Source organism: Halichoeres trimaculatus, unplaced genomic scaffold, assembly GCF_033239565.1.
Source record: "Halichoeres trimaculatus isolate MK-OKI-2021-1 unplaced genomic scaffold, fHalTri1.1 fHalTri1_scaffold_1, whole genome shotgun sequence".
Taxonomy (NCBI): domain Eukaryota; kingdom Metazoa; phylum Chordata; class Actinopteri; order Labriformes; family Labridae; genus Halichoeres; species Halichoeres trimaculatus.
The window spans coordinates 16,772,709-16,790,383 of record NW_027437179.1 but is presented as its reverse complement, the minus strand read 5'-3'; the positions used below and the strand labels follow the sequence as shown (position 1 = coordinate 16,790,383).

Here is a 17,675-nt window from a genome sequence, read left to right as displayed (position 1 = left end):
AGTCTCTATGCACTTAGAGTAAGGATGGATAGAAGGAAGGAAGGTCAGAAGAGACAGATATACAAGAAAAGGTAATAGACAGGTAGAAAAATAAAAGGTAAACACAAATAGAGACATAAAGAAAGCATAAGAGGAAGAAAAATAGAGCAAAATAAAAGATGAATGCCAAGAAATTCACAAACATAAGTAGAAATAGAAACAGATATAAAAACAGAGGATGTGGAGGGAAAAAAGAAAGATAAAGGAATGGAAAAGAGAATAAAGAATGAACACGCCAGAAGAGATATGGGAGAAAAAGAGAAGGAGATAAAAGACATTTTTCAAGCATGCGGGAATAAGAGAGGATGAGAGACAGAATGAGGACAGAAATGAAAATGCAAGTAAGACTGTGAAAAAGATAAGAGAAATGGACAGAGGGGAAGAAAGAGAGAAAGGAATATCAGGTCAAACTCTTTCTCTCTTTGTTGGGCGGTCACAGGCCCTTTAGTCGTCTTGTGGTATGAAACTAAAGACTCTGGCTTGTGGTGGGGCTGCAGCGCTCCAGACATGTGAGCTCATCAGCCGTGCACACAGTGTCCAGACTTTTCTTGTGACGGAGGATTTTCCCGTGCGAGTCGCTGTGCTAATCAGAGGTCAGGGAGGTCGTCCGCTGCCAGGGATGTCGAATCGATCAAGGTGATTCTGTGGAAAAAAGAACTGGATAGGGAGGCTAAATCAATGTTAGGATATACATCTGTAGCTAACCTTTAGCTTCTCTCCCCAGGCCTCTGCCTTTGAGTAGTAACAATCAATGCTGAGATCAATCACTGTTGAACTAAGTGGAGAAAAACTCCAGGAGAAGCATTTTGCTGCAGCCTGTAATCTGAAATAAAAATCATTATTTCCAAAGATAATTACAGTCTTAACATACTTTTATTGTATCTAAATCTGCTCGTCTTCTGAGTGAAAAAAGAAGGTCATCCAGTGGCACAAACCCCAGGGTTTGACATGATGTCCTCAGCTGGTCACACAAGACAGGGAGCCTCTTCATCCACACACACACACGTCAAACAGGCAGCCTCTGATAGTCTCTGACATCCTGCTTTGTAAGCGCAGCTCTCTTCATGTGTCTGATTGTGTAACACGACAAGAAGCAAAGAGAGCCACGGTCACAACCTGAAACATCCAGGCAGAGACAGAAATGCAACAACATGAAAAGAGGCTGACACAAGTTCAACAGCGAGTAATCTTTTACCTTTAAATAACTTTACAAATGTAATCATGGCTGCTTGTTTAACATTGATGGTGATGCTTTTTTTAGGCCTGGTACTATAAGCTCTTCTTACGTTTTGATTCTATTACAATTTTTGGGGTGCTGATTTATTTATGTATTATTATTATTATTATATTATTATTATTATTATTATTATTTAATTAATTAATTTATTTTTCCTTTTTTTTCTCCCTTTTTTCCGATTCTATTTAAATTGCGATTCTTTGATGTTAATGAGTTTCACAATTTTTAGTTAGCCTTTTTGACACCAGACCATGTGAAAAAGTTAAATGATAATGTCTGCAGACTATATCAGGAGCCATATTTTTCCCATAAAATGCACATCAAGTGAGTCCAACAGAAACATTTCACCCTCTGCTGGAGAAAAGTGGTAACATTTTTTTTCAATCTAGTTATAAACAAAGACTGAAATAAAGAATTTGAATTATTATTATTATTATTTTTTTGACATAGAATCCCAAATTTGATATCGTCAAACAATAAAATCCAGATATGTTTTTTTTTTTTTTCTTTCTCCCCTAGCTTTTTGTTTGAAGGTAAGGAACAAAGCCTTTGTTGGCAACAACAACTGTAGAGTTATTGAGATATGGATTTGCATTCAGTGTCTCTTGATGAAATGATGGGATCAAAGAATTCAAGGCCTCTGCACAGCCCTAACTAGACTTAAACTACTCTCTTATTAAGATGCTACATCACTGGGGTATTTCCTCCTGGTATTATCATCAAGCTTGGGTGATCAGGTCATAATTAGACAGGTCTGAGTAGACTTTGCACATTACATTATCATGCGTCTCCAAGTCTCTCAGTTAAATTCCTTTGTATGCAAATACACACAGCCTCATTCACCTTTATTCTCCTTAGAAGGTGAATGTAGGATTGTAGACCAGAAGGATGAAAATGTGTCTGGAAAGTTTGTTTGAACACCAATCCTCCTATTCTTGAACAGGCCTGTGGATCATCAGATAAACACAAAAACTTCATTTCTGAAAAAATAAAATGCAGTTAACAGAAAGTACCTCTTTATTATACACGACAAACATTTAGTGGATCTCATCTCCCATCTCTGTCAATCAAAAAACGTACTGTAACTCAATTTCATCTTTATTTAACTGGAAAATAAAACTCCTAGAGATCAAAAATCTGTTTCACAAGAGTGTCTTGGCTGCTAAAGACTGCATACAAACAGACACAGGTCAAACTAGACGCCCACAATGCATTTCAGATCCATGGCACACAAAAAAGAGCAAATCATGTTAGGCAGAACACCTGCAGTAAGAAACACTCAGTAGCCTCGGCTCTTTCAGTGTTAAATGATATTTAAGGTTTGGATGCAAACATATCAAACAGGCTGTATTCCTCAGTGAGCAAGGGACAGAGCAGAAACAAAGACGAACCCAGGTTTTATTTTCTAATCTCCTCTTTTATTCATGAGTAACTTCTCTTATTGTGAACCTTGATCGTCTGCTCTGAAACAGAGGGAGTGGGCGGTTCTTTGTGTGACTTAGAAAACACGAGCACACACTCCAAGATCAAAGTGGAGAAAAGCATCCCTGACTGATTGGGTATGTGACCCGAGTGATTGAATCAGTGCATAGATGCAATGTGTTAACAGTATAACAGTGTGACATTTGTTGTTGGTGGTGCATGGATCAGTACAACTTTGAGATAAAACTTCACAAATATTTTTAAGGATGGTAATTTGTAAATAAATTGATAAATAAATAATGGAGGAGATAAAAAAGAACTTAAGGGAGAGGAGCTTTTAGTTTTTGTTTGACTCAGAGGAGCCAGGTGTCATTAGTTAACAAGATTATAACTTCTGCCAATGAGGTCATGTTTACACTGGAGCTTGTTTTGTTTGACAGCAGCACGAGTACAGTTTGGCCTCTGGACCAATACTCTATCTTGTTAATTTACTTAAAGATATAATGATTTATCCCATGTTTGTGTGTTGTATAAAGCTGGACCACTGGTCTTTGGAGGTTCTGAGTGCGTTTATTTATTGTGACATCTTTCTGATTCAGTAATTTATATAACAATGTTTTTAAGAACTTTGTTGAGAACTCTAAGTTTGTGTGTACTGACAAGCTGTAAATGTTGAAAGAACTGACATTATTGGTTGCTGTGTTAAAGGCGTATATCGTTCTTCTTGTGTTTTGAAACTAAATGTTTTCATTCTGTTTTTCTGTCTCTCTTTGTGCACACATACTGTAAGCCCCCTTGGTGCTGTCAGCATGTCCATTTTTGGGCTTAGAGTTGTCCTCTTCCCTCTCTTCCCTCCAAAGCTGTCTGCCCATCTGATCCCAGAGCCAGTGAGGTCACTGTACCCAGGAGGCAGGCTGTCAAACAGGGCAGAGCCGAGCCGAAGTGACAGGCGTGTGTCCTTCTGTCCACACAGACATGTGTCTGGTGGGGAAAACTGCACCGATGCTGCACTGAGGATGGCAAACCTGCAGCTGCTTTTAGGCCACATCTACATTTTTGGATGGGAAGTGTTTACAGCTTTCCTGATAGAAGCTGTCAATATGTGATGATTACCAATCCTTATAATGTTAAAAGGATATCCATGGGAGTCCTTCATACATATAAGGACAAACAGAGCCCCGGGTGTCTCTGTCTTTCCTGGTATTGTCAACATCCGGACTTAAATGTCTTTCAGTCACTCAGTGGTCTATTTATAGAGCCTCTGTGACAGTTGCTCTCAGCAGACCAGATAATCTTCACATTATTCCCTGTTTAGTCAGGGCCTCAAGGCCTCATCCAATTACCCCAATCCCTGCCTACAGGTTGTAATAAATCTGCTTAAGGCAGACAATGCTCAAAAATGTATCTTAATAAAATCTGTCAGTACAAACTCAGTGTGTGTGACGAGATGTGCTCCATATCATTTTTTTGCAGTGCATGTACACAAACTATTTTACTTTCTGTATGTTTAAGTCATACACAAAGCTACAGTCAGACAGAGATTTTTCATAGAAAGCACAGAGACATTTATTGGTGGCAGTGGAGTGTGTGAGCATTCAGTGTGAACAGTAATAGCGAATGAATAGACCCCTCTGCACACATCTTCTTAAGTGAATGCAACTTTGGCAGTTGGTCTATTGTGCTCAGCCAGTTGCCATGGCATCCATAGCATCCAGCATCCTTTGCAACATACATAGCAACCATCTACTCACTGTTTCCTAATTGATGTGAGTCAGACGTGTCCCAAGGTGAACTGAGAGGGAGAAAACAGCGGTGGAGCAGAGAGGGATGAAGGCCCTTGCCTTTGTGTGTTAACAAGAAAAGGACCAAACCAGGTGTGAAAACAGGTGCAGGTCTCTGTCTCACAGAGGTGACCCATTGGGAATTAACAGCACAACAAAAACAAGGATGTATATGGCTAACAGTTTAGCTTGTAGCTTTGCATTAACTGGTATTGTGACCCATTGTCGGGTCAGCATCCAAAAGTGCATCCAATCTCGCCCTCCAGGTCAAGGGGAATGATGGGGAAAAGGGAGTTTTGTGCATTGTTTGATGTTTTAACGTATCCCTTGAGTTACATAGGGAGTAAAAGGAGAGCAGCTCAACTTTGGCTCAGAGGCTGTTTTAGCTTGTTTTCACACATTTTGTCCTTGGATTTTAGAACTAACTCTAGGAGTTTGTTTAATTTTTGTTTCATATTAAAGATCTCAATGTGCGTCTTTTCCTGACAGACGTGTTAACTGGCTTTAGTGTGTAATTTGTTTTGTAGTCTAACAGCTGCAGTGAAAGCTTCCTCTAACACACAACGCACATGTGCTTGGCTTATTTCAGGGTCGTTAACGAGAGTAGGAATGGGATCATATCGTATCTTCAACGAGATTAACTTTGTAAAGACCTCACAGCTTGCTATTGTTGATCAACGTGTGAGTCAGAGCTGACTCATAATCTGTAGGCAAGTTCAGAAAGTTTGTTTTGAAAGTTTATTTGGTGTGGTACAGCAGCAGCTTCCTGATCCTGTTTGTTCAGTCAGAGGGATGAGAGTACCATATGTGAACATATACTATCATCAATACTGTGACAAATAGGATGACTTTTAGATATTTACTTCCTTCTTGGTGTTCAAACAGCTGCGTCTTGAGGAAGGGAAATTATCCCCCTTATGACTTGCTTACAGCTCAATGTCTCCCTCTTCTGGCAAGTCACATTTGTCCAACATCATGCCTATGATCTCACTGCAAAACCTTCCTAACCTCAAGTTTGTTTCTCCTTGAGTATCAGATATAAAACTGTCCCTGAGCTCTTATTTAACTCCCTGAATTTGTTTCATTTCTTTCAGCGGAGACAGAGCGTGGCCAGAGGCCTCCAGATGTCGACTCAGCACAGCAGCTCAAAATGAGAGAAAGGCAGCGTTTCTTTGAGGAGGTCTTCCAGCATGATGTGGACGTCTACCTGTCTTCAGCACACCTTAGTATCAGAGACTACAAGAGACGTGAGTTGGATGGCACAAAAAGTAAACACATAAATACACATTCATGCGACACACATTCAACACGTCACTTCTCTTTACTCGGCAGCTCCAATTGGCAGCATCTCGTCCATGGAGGTCAATGTGGATTTGCTGGACCAGATGGAGCTGATTGACATCTCTGAACAGGATGCTTTGGATGTCTTCTTCAGCTCCAGTGGAGAGGAAGGGGCGCTGACCTCCCCGCTGCCCCGTGGTAATGATACCAAAAATAAAACAGGGATTTTAAAACACATTATTGAGTTCAACCCCTCACAATAGTTTCTACTTTATCCACAGTTCAAGGAAACAACAACAACGAGGAGGTCATCAGTAATGGACTCTTTCGCCACGTCCTCGAGGGCCTTGAAGCCAAGCCTCGCCTGTCCTCCACATCTTCAAACTCATCCTACGACAGTCAGACCACCAGCGGTAACGGAGCAAACACTCCTGTGGAAAGATCTGATGACGAGGAAACACACACCGGCACACTGAAACGAAGAGACAAGGTGAAGAGTCAGACTCCATCATCCTCACAGGAAGCACCTCAGATCACCTGACTCCTCTCCCTGAGGGCTCCACTTGACTTTTGGACGTGATCTCATTGAAAACTGTCTTTTATCCTCCAGTTCTTCTCACTGCTTTCAAACTTTTCTTGGTTTCATGATTTGTAGATTGAGTTCTGTGTGTGTGTGTGTGTTTTGGAGGTTGGGGATAAGGACTGTATATATGGTGACGTTATGCTTTTCCCGCATGTTTGATGGACCTGCTCCTCTGTGTCTGACCTCTGGCAAACAATGAATTTGTACAGTATCAACACATTGCAAGACAGTTAAAAAGTGACTGGACAGAGAAAAATATAGATATGACAAAGTTTGATTCGAGATGAAACAATAGAAGGCTTATTATTTTGATGAACTGCTTTTGAGAGCGACACATTGTCCACCTCTCTGTTATTAAGCTCCTCTTAAATCCATCATAAGGTGTCTTTCTGTTTGCATTAGAGTCAGGAAAAACAACAACTAATTGTTTTAGAGTTTAAACAAACCTTTTTGGTCACATTGAGTCTCTAGTTCTCGGCCATGTCTGAATGCCCCAGGGGAAACCTGAGGACACTGCAGCCGGCAGGACCACATCATAAAAAGCTTAAAGTCAAAGTCAAGTCAGTCAAACGTGTAGACCATAAAGTTTTTGTTGAATAGTAACAAGAGTGAAATGTAGACAAAGTGAGAAGATGTTTTCTTCTGATTATCATTTTTGCAGGAGTGATGGTTGTTCAATAATCCAGCTTATTGCTAGAAGATTACTATAAGAGGGTGTTTCAAAAAAACAGATCTCACACACAGTTAAACACACACGCACACACACAGACACGCGCATACCTGGACTTACATTCATACGTGTGTGTGTGTGGGTGTGTAATGCAGGGGGTAGGTTCTCGTCCTCATTTACTTATAAGTCAGAGACTCCAGTCCTCAAACAGTCCGAGCTGGACAAACTGAACAAGCATCATGCTCTGCTCCTGTCTCATGGTACGTAAAACTCTGGCTTTTAATTTCTCTAAAATGAATTTTCTTTTCTAATCAGCGCTTTTCTATGTTTGACTTTCTCATTTAATGTCATGCTGTTTTAATTCAAAAACATCTTTTTAATAGTTTAGAAATGAAAATGTGACACGAGATCATCTAAAATGATGTGAAATGATTTTAAGTTTTTATAATTATAAATAAAATGTGTTGATCAATTTACCAGCACTGTCACAGTTTGTATCTACATTAGAAGAGTACATATATATTTATGTATCACTTGGTGAGCTATTAAGCTTTATGAATCCACAAAGTTTCATGTCAGGCTTCACACCGTACAAAGTCCACTCTCTTCCTGTGAAAGTTTTGTTCCTTCAGATATGCTTGTGTTTGAACTTGAAGGAACTGGTTCACCTAGTTTCAGGCGCCATGACTTACAAGTGACTTTATTCTAGTGTACAGAAGATGTGAATTATGACAACCCCCCAGTCTGCATAAGTATGTGCACACATAATCTTTGTGAAAGACCGTGTTTCAGGTTTGGTCGGCTGTCCATCTTTCAGGTTTACTGTTTTCTGAGTGTTTCATGCTCAGAGCTGCTGAGCCGCTCCAAGAGAGCCTGGATCATTGACTCCTTCACCATTGAGGAGGGGCATCCCGGACCCTTTCCCTATGTGCTGGGCAAGGTGAGAAAACCACTGAGGGTCAGAGCCAACACTTAATTACAGGAATATTCCAAAGAAGACAGCGGTAGATATATTTTTCAAATACCAAATGTGTGTTAAGACTTCTTTTTATGCACGATAAATTCAGACGAGTAAAAGCATTTGCATGCGCAGCCTTTAAAAAAAAAAAAAAACATCTTAGTAAGATGTTTTCAGTGAGCTTTGATGGACATCAGTGATTTTTTCAGTCTTTATCACTTTTGAGGAGGCTTTCATTAAACCATTAGCAACAAGACTGCTTATTCCCATATTGTAAATGTTAACATCTACATCTGCTCCTGAGGAAAAAAATGTGTCAGACCAGACTGTATGCTCAGGAAAATGATTTATTTAATGCTTTTTAATTTCATATATTCCCAGTCAGTGATATTTTTGACTTTTAAAGATGGGAAAATCAGGTTTTTCTCCCAGAAAACTTGACTTTAGCACATGTAAAACAAACGAGGTATCATATTTTCCTTAAAGGGTGCCAACCTTGACCTTCATAGATGTGCTTATGAAACACAAATCTCAAGCTCCTGAAAGCAGACTATGAAGTATTGGTTGTTGTTGTAGATACAAATCGATCGGGAATTTAGAGTCCTCTTTGAGCTGTCTGGAGAAGGAGTGGATGAAGAGCCAAAAGGTGTCATCTCCATTCATGAGGAGTCCGGCACCTTGTATGCTCACAAAGCGGTGGACTTTGAAGAATGGACTGTGCTTAAGGTTAGACTCAACACGTTTACACACGAGTGTAAGTGTACAACACTGTCTTGGTTTCCTCCGTAGCATCTTCTGTGGGTTATATTGTGTATGAAGAGTCTGATCTTATGTCTCGCTTCTTTACAAAGAGACAAATACTGAGAAAGTTCACCCATATAATATGGGCCGACAGATGTTTGAGTTAATTAAATAAAAATCTATCAGGAAAGTCTTTGGGACAAATGCTCAGTTACCAGGAAGAATTTTGTTTCAAAAAATGTCTCTTTGCAGGAAACCCACTCTATTTTGTCTTGCTTAGACTGCTGAAGCCTGGTATGAAAAGTTCATTCATTGGAAACACCAAGGGAGACCAATGCATTAAGAAATGCTGTTTGTTTCAAGACAAATTGGAGAAATTTAAAAACATCTTTAATAAAACAGCCCCACACTGTATTTCTTACCTTTATGTTGTAACTTGTTTTGAGTTTTATCTTTGAACCTACAGCTGAAATTTGAGGTGAAGAAGACGGACCGAACCATTGACACTAACTTAGGAATTCATATTGCTATACTGGACATCAACGACAACCCTCCACTCTTTCAGAGAGATCTCTACCAGATCAGTGTTAAAGAGGAGGCTGAACAAGGTGAAGGAAATTATGAAACCACATCCTCACTTTTTGAAAGATCAATTTTTTTTTTTTTTTTAAATAACAGTTTCAAAGGTTTGGTCCTTTTCCCACAGGCTCCCATCTTCTGACTGTTTTGGCACATGACAGAGACCAGCGAGGAACACCAAACTCCACGTTTCACTATGAGATCAAATCAGTGATCCCCAAACACCCAGACACTGATTTCTACGTTGATGAGTTTGGAAGAATCTCCTTCAGAGGATGTTTGGATCATGAGGCAAGAGAAATCATTAGACATGTACAATTGATCAGGTTAATGCAGCTTTTGTTGTTCTGTTACATACTCAAGTATAAAACATGACAGCTGACATGCATGTAAGAACTCGCTCTGGGCCATGACTAATTATATATTTTTCTAGAAAACACTTACTGTATTTAGAAATGAGCTGCAGGGTGTGTTTTCAATGGTTTCTTCTTTGTGTCTCAGTGTTTCCTCATTTCCTCCGAAACGTACAACATGATTTAATATCTATCACTGCAGTTACCTCAACCTTTAATAAAAACAAAAGGTTGGGATTAGTTGTGTGCTTAAATCTTTTACTCTGTCATAATTTGCTTCTTTTTTTAGGAGACTAAAATGTTCAAGGTGTTGGTGGAGGCCAAAGACCATGGGGACGTTGTTTCCCTGTCCAGTTCAACCACTGTTCTCGTTCATGTTCAGGATGGAAACAACCACCTCCCCACTTTCAGCGGACTAACAGTAGGCAGTCAAAGTTTGAAAACAGCACATCAGATAATGCTGAATGCTCTCTATTCATGCTTAACATGTGTACAGATATTCCAAATATCATATATACTGAAAATATGAGCGACATTATTCTGCTGCCTTTGTTTTACAAAACATATTCATTTGATGTCTTAAGAAAATAATGAGTATTAAAAAATTTACTCCGTTCAACATGTTTGGGTTGAGAAATTAGGTTTTAAGACCAGCATGTTTTGAACCAGCCTGCAAAAATGTTCATTTTCATTTTTGTGTGTGTGTGTGTGTGACAGTGGTGTTCAGTGTTTTTGTTGCCAGGCTCAAGTGTGTAACAGAATGCAGTCTTTCACAAATCTTCACAAGCTTCATGCTTTAAGCCCCCCCAGGTACTACCACAACATACAAGGAGGGACCTGTTTTTGCAAGGAGGAATCAAAAAGGAAAGATTAAAAAAGGAAGTAAATTATTATTTATTAGATTAAAGAGCAATCAAATGAATGTAGTACGGTAGGGATGGAATTATATCAGGCAAGTACAACAAAAAGGAAGATGATAGAAACTAAAAACATCAGTCAGTAGAAAGTCCCCTTTTAACCAAGCCTCCCATTAACAAATTTATTTTTTGTTTTCTGACATTTAATCAAAAATGTATATCTAGACCTATCCAGATCACTGTCTACATCAGTGTTTGGGTTCTACTTACTCTTAGATAAATATTACATCTGAGAAAATGATTTGTGTAATGAAACTGTGATATTGTATATGTAAGCCAGTAGCAAAATCTGAGATTCAATAACCAAAATTATGTTTAGAAAATAAGATGGGGTTTTAAAAACATCTACAGAGTCTTAAACCTGGGAATTACACAACATTTTCACGTAACTTAGCATAAAATATCAAGTAGGACAACTGTTTTTTTTCTTCTAATGAGCAAGCAAGTAAACACGTTGATACCTGTCAGCTTGAAGAAAACAGGGTATTCTCACTTTTTCTGTGAACATTCTGAACAGATGTTGATAATTTTCTCCTGCTCTTTGGTATCACACATTAGGGCTCTGCTAAAGTAAAAGAAGATGAGACTGGGGTCTCTCCTCTGCGCCTGCATGTGACGGACAAAGACAAACCATACAGCCCGGGATGGAGAGCCAGATACAACATACAGGGTGAAGAGCAGGACAGTTTTCAGATTGAAACAGACCCAGAAACAAATGATGGGGTGCTGACAGTAATAAAAGTGAGCGCTGTTTGACTGCATGCTTTACATTACAGCCACAGTGCTGACATGTAATTACATCACATTTCTTTTGTCAGACTCTCTGCTTTCACTGGCCCTGCTTGAAGGGTTTTAGAAAATGATTTTCAAATCTATTTTTTGCAATTTCAGCCTTTAGACTTTGAAGATGGAGCACAGAGAGAACTGCTCATCTCAGTGGAAAATGAGTCGCCATATTTCTCCTGTAAGGTGAAGGATAGGACGACCTCAGGCCTGTGGGAAGTTGACACCACAAAAGCTGGTGACACTGGAGCAGCTCAGCCTCATTCTGTGAAAGTCATCATTGAAATCGAGGACATCAACGACCCCCCAGTGTTCAGCGAGGCTGTCAAAGAGGCCATGATGGAGGAGAACGCTCCCACAGGAACCTGGGTGGAGAGAGTGACTGCTGCTGATCCAGACTCCACTCACGTGAGGGAGTTTGTGTAAGTGGGACATTTATTTCCACTGTTTTAGCTCTCATTTTGATTTCCCTGTGCTGAGGTGTAGTGTGTTCTTCTAAAAGGTATAAGGTGGGCCATGATCCTGCTGGCTGGATGTGGGTGGATCCACACACAGGAGACATCACAACAGTCCAATCACCAGACAGAGAGTCTCCTCATGTTGTTGATGGTGTCTACAGGATCCTGCTGCATGCAGTGGATGATGGTAAAGCTCTGAAAGCATGGAGAGAGATTGGGACAAAACATTCCTGTTTCAGACACAGAATTTCAATTTCAAAATAAGAAAAACAAAATTTGTAGATACATCAAATTTGGGGTGCAGATGGACCCATGAGGTTCACCCTCAAGCCGGTTGGCGGGCGTTCAAATCCAGCCTGTGGCCTGTTTTCCACATGTCATTCCTCACTCTCAACCTGTTACCTACTATATCCACTGTCCTCTCCTATCGAATAAAAGGCATAAAATAAAATAAAAATTGACTTTTTAAAATGCATCAACCAATTGCATAAATGAAAAAAAAATAATAATAATTTTTATTTTAATGATGTAAATCAAATGCAAAGAAAATTAGAACCCAAAACTGCATTTTTTCACCTAACCCAACTCACTTCGATGGATACTAAAAGACTGCCAGCTCCATATTAGATCAGTGGACGGACAGACACCAACAAGTGGACAGATATTTAGTGTTTAGGTGTTTTTTTTTGTGTGCAGAAACTCAACACATACTCTGGAGAGATAAATAAATTTTATGTAGATGTGCAAATGACGTTTTTCATTTATCTATCTTTTTTTTAATTAAAACAGATCTGAGGAGTTCATTTTGAAAAATATAAAATATATTTTCAGTGACTTATTTCATGTCTCAACAGCAATTACAACCCCAACAGTCACCTTCATGTGTGGCTGAAAGTTCTTTCAATTCTCGACACCAAAACACTGAGGAGTCTTCTGAGGCGGCCATAATCCTTCCCGGCCAACCTGGACCACTAGTTTTTATGTTTACTTGCCCCGCTGTAGTATCAGATGGTCATAAAATGTCTCCTTTAAGTAGCAGAATGTAGAAATAGGCTATAACTCATCAGTATGGGATATGTCATGGTTTGGATTCATAGTGTCCAGTCTATTTGTTTTCTGAAGTTGTTTTTTCTTTTTTCATGAAGACGTCAGCTTTTACAGCGCAAGATACCAAGAGTCTCTGGTTATTGAAGAGCATTGATGTATTTCTGCTTTTGACTTCCATACAACCAACTAAATTCTCAACTCTCAACTCTTTTGTTTCTATTCCTGACAGATGATCCACCCATGACAGGCACCACTGCAGTTGACATTTACGTGATCGACCAAAACGATAATATACCTCAGCTGACTGAGAGCATCCTGGTTATGTGTATGTCTGACAGTCCAACCACTAACAACATCACAGCCTTTGACCTGGACGACGATCCATTAGGGGGGCCTTTCACATTTGAACTTCTGGGTGACATCAATGGAAAATGGAGCCTGAGTCCCTCCTATGGTAAAAAAAAAAAAGAAAAAAGAAAAAAGAAAAAAAAAGAAGAGAGAATCACGCTAAAAGTGAAGTTTCACACTCGTGATTAAGAAAAATAACCATGTTGTTCTCTGATTATTTCTTCCAGGGTACACAGCCGGTCTGGTGAAGGGCCCTGGTGTGTATGTTGGTCCTCACACAGTTGATCTGAAGGTGTCTGACATGCAGGGAAAGTATGGTGTTTATAGCCTCAGTGTGACAGTGTGCGACTGTTCCATGATACCAAACTGCCTCAGTCGCCGAGACGTGACCACAAGTGCTACCTTTGGTGCTATAGGCATAATGTTCTCCTCACTGCTTCTGTTTCTGTGTAAGAAACTCAGTTATTTGTTCTCACAGTTTTACTTGGATTGCTAAAACTCTGAAACCTACTCTCTCTCTTGCTCCCTGACAGTATTCCTGCTGATGGCTGTTGCCATTTCCTGCAAGGAGGAGTTTACCACTCTGCAGACAAATGATACCTCTGGGGAAACCCTCCTCACATCAAACATTGAGCAACCAGGAACAGACTGCGAGGTCACAGTTTGATAACATTTGCAAACAAACCAGAGATGTATTTCCTTGTTTCTCTTCATGCAAACTGGTAACTGTTTACTCTCTGTTTCAAGGTTCCTGACGGTATCTTGCCACTGTCCACTGTTATTCAATGTCAGGATGTAGACCGTAAGCAAAGTCGGCCTGACAGAATGCAACACTTGCAGGTCTCATCTCAGGTGAGGGCCTACTGAGATAAAAGGACCAACTTTACTGTTTGCAGAACTTGAAAGACTTGAAACAGAGTCTGAATCATACCTCAGATTTTTCTGAAAGATCATAAAGTCTTTAACAAGCTTAGTCAAACATTTTGAAGACATAGCTTAAGGGTGTAAAGAGTATGATGTGAATGTGTGACCTACTTGTGTGTGTCAACTTGAACTCAGCTGTTTATTACAGCTGACCTTGTTCTTCTCTCCATAAGAATATACATCAAAATAGATTCAACGACCACTTTGGGTTTCAAAGAAAAAAATATCTCTCCTGTAATGACATAAACAAGGTACTGTATACTCATTAATGGTTAATTATGTCACAGCTGTGCACTTACAATCCCTAACTTGCATCTCTCCGTGTATCTTAGACATCCTTGAATTCTCTGATATCCAGCGTTAACTACCACAGCCAACAGGTAGAGTAATAGTTTCTAATTGCCTCTCTGAAGAAACAGCTGCATACACATCACATCAATGTGAACTTTGATGTCTTTAGATAGACACACGTATGATGAACTCCCCTTCCAAAAGAAACTTGAGCTACACATCAGATGGAGCTCTCCTCGCTCTGCTTCATCGGGTGGGTAATGCACTGATGCTGTCTTGTGTAAATACTTTTAAGAGAGGGGTTCACTGTATTTACTTGTGTGTGATTTCCTTCTGCAGAGGCTCTCCTCTCTACAGGAAACAGAGGAAGAACAGCTGGACTACGAGCCTCACACCTATGCAGATGAAGGAGAGTCTGACCAAATCTCAGAGCTGGAGGACATAATCATTCCCGACCAGGATTCACTGCAAAAAGCAGTGAATGATTTGGGTCCGAAGTTTAAACGGCTGGCTTCAATTTGTTTGGAGTCACACAGAGGAAAATGATTTTTTTTTCCCTCTTCTTCTTTAATGCAACATACATTCTGTAATGTATTGCTGATCTAGATAGGTATTTTGTACAGTACCAGCTGGAAAGCTATGGGTGAATAAGTTTTAGAAGTTCTTTTGATTGTGCACTTAGTATTTTTTCTTTGAACAGTAATTAACACAAGAGATGAAGGGAATCGTTTAGTCAAATATTTATTAGCATCTTTCACCAAAGTCCTCCACAGTTCTCATTTTGCAATAAGGCAAAAAAAATGAAGTACAGCTTTCCTCCAAAGGTAATTTGGAGTAACAATTGACCGTCAGGTAAAAAGATTTAATACATAAAACAAAAGAACTAAATTTCCCACCTTCTGGCCTGTTCAAGAGAAACATTTTTACATTGGATTTAACCAAACCACTATCAATGAATCAATTTGATTTCAGCATACTGCTTCTGTACTAAACAAATGTTTCCCAATGCATAGAATACATTTTCAAAGTTCAAAATTCTTACTGCACATTTGGGATAAAGAAAAGAAAAATTATATTTGCTTCAAGAACTGTGAATGAGAAAAAGGGAAGTGCTTTTTAAATAAGTAGAAAACTACTGTATATACAGAAATTTGACAAACAAACAAAAAAATCCTCACACCCTCCCACTGCCTATCTTTGGGAGGGGGCGCTGCTCAGCAGCAGTCTGTCCACTGCGGCCTCGGCCCCTGAATCCCCTGCCCCTCAGGAAGCGACCAGGCACTCCAAATGTTTCCATGTTAAGTTTTTTTTCCTCTGCCCACGAGGTTTTCCTGTGGACAAACAAAAACATAATAAATTGAGGGTACCAAATAGCATTATGAAAACCCTGAATGTGTGGCTCACCTGGGCTTTAGGTCAGACGAGATGTTGTCAAAGAAACATTTGGTTTTGTCGTAGTACTTATCACCAAGTGCTTCCTCCTCCAGCTTACCCGGACTATCCTGGGCCTCCCCACCTTCCACATTTTCTACTGCATTTGTGATAAGAAATAAAATACTCTTACAAACATGAAATCATTTCATGGTTTATCCTGCCAATAAAGAGACACCCCATACAGCAAACATACCAACATCCTCCTTTGTTAGGTCATCTTTGAACTGAGCATTTGCAGTTTCAAAGTCAAAGTCCGACACAAACTGCAAAGTAGTTGTCTTTGAGTTTTTCACTAAGAGTTGGCCTCTGCTCCGGTTTCTGGGCTTTCGACTGCCTGCATATCAGCAACACAAATCAAAGAATCGTTAAAGTGGAACTTTTAAGGGCAAAAAATGGCTCATTTATTCATATTCATGTCTGAAAAGACAATACTTCATTGTACTCTGTCCTGCTCAAAAAAGCAGTACTGCTTCACTTCCATGTAAACTACTGAGGCATTTTATTCTTGATACCTTGTTTTTGCTTTTGTTTCTGATTCTCAGTGCCTTGGCTTTGAATCTTTGTTGCACTTTGCTGTGATGACCTTCGACCTAAACCGAGAAAGAAAGACGTTTGTTTAATTTAACAGAATCTAAAAGAAGAAAATAATCAGCAAAGTAGGTTTTTTTTAACCACATCAGCAACTGATGTGTACTCACCAGAAGGTAAGTTTTCCTTCTGAGCCTGGGAACCACCCCGAGCTGATCGCTGGCCTGTACGTGTTTGCTGTCTGCTTTGAGGCTGTGTCACAGACTTCCCTCTTTTCTGGGCAGCACTGGCTGATGGCACAGTCTGGACAGCCTGCTCCACCATTGGGGCTCTTCTGGCTGGGATGCCGTGCAGTCCTGGTCGTGAGAGAACAGAAACAAATGGTTTTGTGTGAACAGCCAGCAAAAGCACAAATTAAAGCCTATATTTAACATTTCAGCATCACCTAGGTTCAATGCTGCGTTGTACTGCTGGTTGAGCAGAGTGCTTGCAGCCAACTGGTTGTAGGTTGGCATCATGTCTCTGTATGGACTCCAGCGTGGGTGGTAAGCAGCAGAGGGGTTGCCAAGAGAGGACTAAAATGACATTTAGGATAAAAACTTTTAAAATCAACTTCCAACTTTAAAACCCTGTTCACAGCAAATGTTACAAAGGAGGGAATTATTTTCCCTCAGTCAAACACCTGTACTATTGCTGGGTCACGAGGCAGTCCATGGTGTGGTTTTGGAGGTTCAGACACTGTGATGTCTTTGATGTCACTTCCTCTGAAAATAATAAATTCATAAATTTCATCTTTGGGCGGAACTGGTCTATCTGTGTGCCGGTCCTCTGTGCCATAAGATCTAACTGTTCAGAAAGAAAGTAAATGGAGGAGAAAAGGATTCACTTGTCAAAAAACCTCAGTCACGAGTTCTTACAGACATACATTTGTCAAAGAGAAAAGCCATGCTTGGATCAACGACCTACCTTTGGCTAAGGCAACCGTGGATCTATCGGTGTCTACAGAGGACAATATGCCCTCGTACCGAATCTTCGCTTTTGATATCAAACTTATTTTACTGCCAATGTAAGGAGTTCCCCCTGAAGCACTCATGGTTGCTGTATAAATATGCTTGTAAAAGAAAAGTAGCACTGGGAACACAGTTCGTCAAACCCCATGAACAACACGCATGAACTAATTAGCAATCCACAATTACCGCGCACCTGTGCGCTTTATAAGATGCTAGTGACGCACCTCTTTGGGTCACTTGTGTGTCGGGGTTAGTTTGTATCGTTCGTCAGCGTACACCGCTAGGAACGTC

At 40.0% G+C, this 17,675-nt stretch overlaps 3 protein-coding genes and 1 long non-coding RNA gene across 5 annotated transcripts in view; 3 read left to right on the top strand and 1 right to left on the bottom strand.

Annotated features, from left to right (window-relative positions):
* LOC141797672 (dysbindin) overlaps window positions 1-7,430 on the top strand; it is a 28,166-nt gene extending 20,736 nt beyond the window's left edge. For both annotated transcript variants that reach the window (XM_074679287.1, XM_074679277.1), the window contains exons 2-4: window positions 5,574-5,726; window positions 5,812-5,958; window positions 6,042-7,430. In XM_074679287.1, coding sequence (XP_074535388.1) covers window positions 5,630-5,726; window positions 5,812-5,958; window positions 6,042-6,301 — 504 coding nt within the window. In that variant the 5' untranslated portion in view covers window positions 5,574-5,629 and the 3' untranslated portion in view covers window positions 6,302-7,430. The remainder of the gene's footprint in view (window positions 1-5,573; window positions 5,727-5,811; window positions 5,959-6,041) is intronic.
* A 266-nt stretch (window positions 7,431-7,696) lies between these two features.
* On the top strand, window positions 7,697-15,154 carry cdh27 (cadherin 27). Its single transcript, XM_074668691.1, has 14 exons — window positions 7,697-7,707; window positions 7,806-7,953; window positions 8,548-8,697; window positions 9,179-9,320; window positions 9,419-9,582; window positions 9,934-10,065; window positions 11,120-11,302; window positions 11,453-11,766; window positions 11,847-11,989; window positions 13,079-13,303; window positions 13,425-13,646; window positions 13,731-13,858; window positions 14,582-14,665; window positions 14,752-15,154. The coding sequence occupies exons 1-14, from the start codon at window positions 7,697-7,699 to the stop codon at window positions 14,956-14,958; spliced, it is 2,253 nt and encodes a 750-aa protein (XP_074524792.1). The 3' UTR covers window positions 14,959-15,154.
* Window positions 13,945-14,506, top strand: LOC141797680 (uncharacterized). Its single transcript, XR_012599101.1, has 3 exons — window positions 13,945-14,049; window positions 14,295-14,372; window positions 14,454-14,506. It is a non-coding gene; the product is annotated as an uncharacterized LOC141797680 (long non-coding RNA).
* Window positions 15,138-17,585, bottom strand: LOC141797663 (protein LSM14 homolog B-like). The gene is made up of 8 exons (XM_074679265.1): window positions 17,341-17,585; window positions 17,057-17,220; window positions 16,820-16,949; window positions 16,545-16,730; window positions 16,359-16,436; window positions 16,040-16,180; window positions 15,817-15,943; window positions 15,138-15,743 (listed from the first exon to the last, which is right to left on the bottom strand). Exons 1-8 carry the CDS (start codon window positions 17,465-17,467, stop codon window positions 15,587-15,589), a joined length of 1,110 nt encoding a protein of 369 aa, XP_074535366.1. The 5' UTR covers window positions 17,468-17,585; the 3' UTR covers window positions 15,138-15,586.
* Between the last annotated feature and the right edge of the window lie 90 nt (window positions 17,586-17,675).